Genomic DNA, 3,255 nt, shown 5'->3' on the forward strand with positions numbered 1-3,255 from the left:
CCTCCTGTTATTTTGATGTTTTTCTTTAATTATTCGCTATACATTATGTTTTCCTTTTGTGGAATTATCTGCGCTTGATAATCAAAGGCATGAGTGGTCTCGAGAAAAAACTTCTACGTTTATTAACGCGATTTGGGAAATTTGATTTCCTTGTTCAGGGTTTAACGCGTTATTTTTTGCACGAAGCAAAGTTGGAACGAAATACGCATTAAAAGCTGAAAATTTCTTCAACATTAGCAATTTCGGATGTTTTTCTTTAACTATTGGCTTTCAATTTTTTTCCTTTTGTGGAATTATTTGCGCTTGCATATCAAAGATGTGTGTAGAATCGAGACAAAAACTTCTGTGTTAAGTACGGGATTTCGAAAATTTGATTTTCTTCTTCAGAGCTTAACCACTTCTTTTCACGAAGCAAAGTTGGAACGAAACACGCATTAAACGCTGAAGAGGGATATTAATTTTTCGAAACCCCGGTAATCAACAACGGAGGTTTTTTTCTGAAGACCACAACAGACCGATGCCCAATACTTTGAACTGTTCTAAAATTTCTTCAACTTTTGCGACTTCCTCCTGTTATTTTGATGTTTTTCTTTAATTATTCTCTATACATCATGTTTTCCTTTTGTGGAATTATCTGCGCTTGATAATCAAAGGCATGAGTGGTCTCGAGCAAAAACTTCTGCGTTTATTAACGCGATTTGGGAAATTTGATTTCCTTGTTCAGGGTTTAACGCGTTATTTTTTGCACGAAGCAAAGTTGTAACGAAACACGCATTAAACGCTGAAGAGGGATATTAATTTTTTGAAACCCCGGTAATCAACAACGGAAGTTTTTTTCTGAAGATCACAACAGACCGCTGCTCAATACTTTTCTCTGTTTTTTCTAAAATTTCTTCAACATTAATAATTTCGGATGTTTTTCTTTAACTATTGGCTTTCAATTTTTTTCCTTTTGTGGAATTATTTACGCTTGATAATGAAAGACGTGCGTGGAATCGAGAAAAAATACTTCTATCGATTACGGCGATTTCCCAACATTAATTTCCTTCTTCAGGTTTTAACGCGTGCTTTACTCCCCGAAGCAAAGCTGGAAAGAAACAGCACGCATTAAGCGCTGAAGAATGAAAAACATTTTCCCAAAATCACGGTGTTCAACTCGAAAGTTTGTTTTTCTGAAAACCACAACAGATTCGCGATATTCTCCAATGTTCACAATTTCTGAACATTTCGGCCAAGACGACCATACGGAAGTTGAAGAAATTGTTTAAAAAACCTAAAAAATCTCCGAGTTAATCGAGCAAAAAGGCAAATCTCCAGGAGAATTGGAAAAGAGTGAATGAAGAATGGAAACTAGCAGAATGCAGACAACGAGAAGAGCTTCAAGCATAAGAATATGAAGACAATGTTTGAGCACGAGTGCCTACATATACAGGGTGCGGGTTTTACGTACAAAACGAGCACCGGAAGATCAAATAAAAAAAGTCGCTCCTAAAAGTACAAATGATTCTAAACAAACCACCCTGTAGAATGTGCATGTGTCATCCATACAATGGCCACTTCCACATACAGTATTGAACCCACTTTGTAAACTTAGACAGGTGGGAGTAGTTTACACTGACTACCTGTGTGTGTTTGTATGTGCGACTAATCAAACGAAATTGCGCCGTCCTTTTTCCACTCATCAATTTAGGCCTTTCCACTGAACCGTACCGCTACTAAATTGCATTTGGCAATTTCACGTTGATGTGTTAAATCGCTTCTACCTGGTGGCGTCTCGTGACAATTTCGGAAATTTTGTGATTATCAATTTTTTTTGGGACTTTTTTTTCAACTTCGTTCAACCATGGGATCGGGTACCAAAGCAATCAGGGCGCATCTAAACAACAACAGCTACCATTTTCAGGTAGGTTCAGTGCTAAAAAGCAACATTTTCCTCAGCTCTTCTATTTTTAAATTAGGACTCATTAACCAAACGAGGAACGGTGCCTATTCATTTGCGTCCAATTAGGGTTTCGAGCGCTTCCTTTGCATTATGAATATCAATTAATGCAACGATTTGGCCACTCACGGTCCGGTTGTTACGGTATTCAGAAAATTTTCGCTATTTGCAATCGGCATAAATTAACAATTCAGAAAAACCATAATCAACGATAGTAACCGATTTCATTATCGCGTGGACTGGCGGGGGTTTCAAGGATTGTTTGTTGTCGATGGCACCGCCGTTTTTTAAGCAGGCACAACTTCTACAGAGTGTCTCACCAGAAATATTATCTACAGTGTTTGTACATAAGTTGGAGCTTCAGATATACATAAATATTCTTCAGGTGTACATGAGGTTTCTCCACAACAAGGCACAATTTTTTTGAACACCCAGTCTAATGCGTTTTTTCCTTGATCTTCAGGAACAGATCAGAAAGCGGAAAGAAGAAGAGGAACGGATAGCCGCTCAAAATGAGTTCCTCAATCGATCGTTGCGTGGCTCCAGAAAGCTGCAAGCGTTGGAGAACAGACCGCAAGGGACCATCAACGATGCCTACGAAGACGAGCTGCTCGAACCGGCACGCTCTGAAAGTCCGATGGAAGAAAAAGAGCGCGTACATATCGCTTATGGTAAGCGTTTTCCCCGAAAATCGGTGCGGTTTGGAACGGAATTTTGAACCACTTGCAGCCTATGGAGAGCTGGTGGCTGCTGTCCAGCGACTGCAAGTGCAGCTGAAGAAAACTTCGCCCGGATCGGGAATATCCGGATTGGAGGGCCGCATCGCTGCAGTGCAATCGTTGCTGCTTTCGCCTCAATTCGGGCGGGCGCTAGCCATTCACAATAAAATTCAAACCGTACGGCAAAAAGTCAGCGCCAGGCCTCAGCCCTCAGCGCAGAACGCCCTCAGGGACGCCTTGGATGCTGTGGCTTCTTCGCAAAGTGCTTACGCTGTGGAATTGGCCACCATTTTAACAGGTATTTTCGATTAAAAGTTCAACGTCAAAGCACCGGAATGTTAACTAAAACCAATTGTAGATAAGTTCTATATTGCTGAGGCGGATTCATTTTTTACAAACTTCTTTTTGGGTATTTCGCCTCAAAAATTTTTGTCTTTAAAGACAGAATTTCCTCACGTCTTTTATTACAGATTGATAAATAGTGCTCCTATTTCGCGATAAAAACAAATTATTTATCAAAAAGTAATCAAGAACTATCACCTAGAGGGTATCCTGCGACACACTTAGGCTCAAGCTGTAAGAGAAAATTCCAATTAG

The 3,255-nt window shown here is 39.9% G+C and overlaps 1 protein-coding gene across 1 annotated transcript in view; it reads left to right on the plus strand.

Annotated features, from left to right (window-relative positions):
- Positions 1-3,255, plus strand: part of LOC109538167 (protein PALS1) — a gene marked incomplete in the record, with an annotated part of 33,267 nt that overhangs the window by 25,969 nt on the left and 4,043 nt on the right. The window contains 2 exon segments of the mRNA XM_048670718.1: positions 2,403-2,610; positions 2,669-2,956. Of these exon segments, the coding sequence (XP_048526675.1) occupies positions 2,403-2,610; positions 2,669-2,956 (496 nt within the window).

Source organism: Dendroctonus ponderosae, unplaced genomic scaffold (genome assembly GCF_020466585.1).
Source record: "Dendroctonus ponderosae isolate FM_Combo_2020 unplaced genomic scaffold, Dpon_F_20191213v2 Dpon_F_20191213_1, whole genome shotgun sequence".
In the NCBI taxonomy this organism is placed as follows: Eukaryota; Metazoa; Arthropoda; class Insecta; order Coleoptera; family Curculionidae; genus Dendroctonus; species Dendroctonus ponderosae.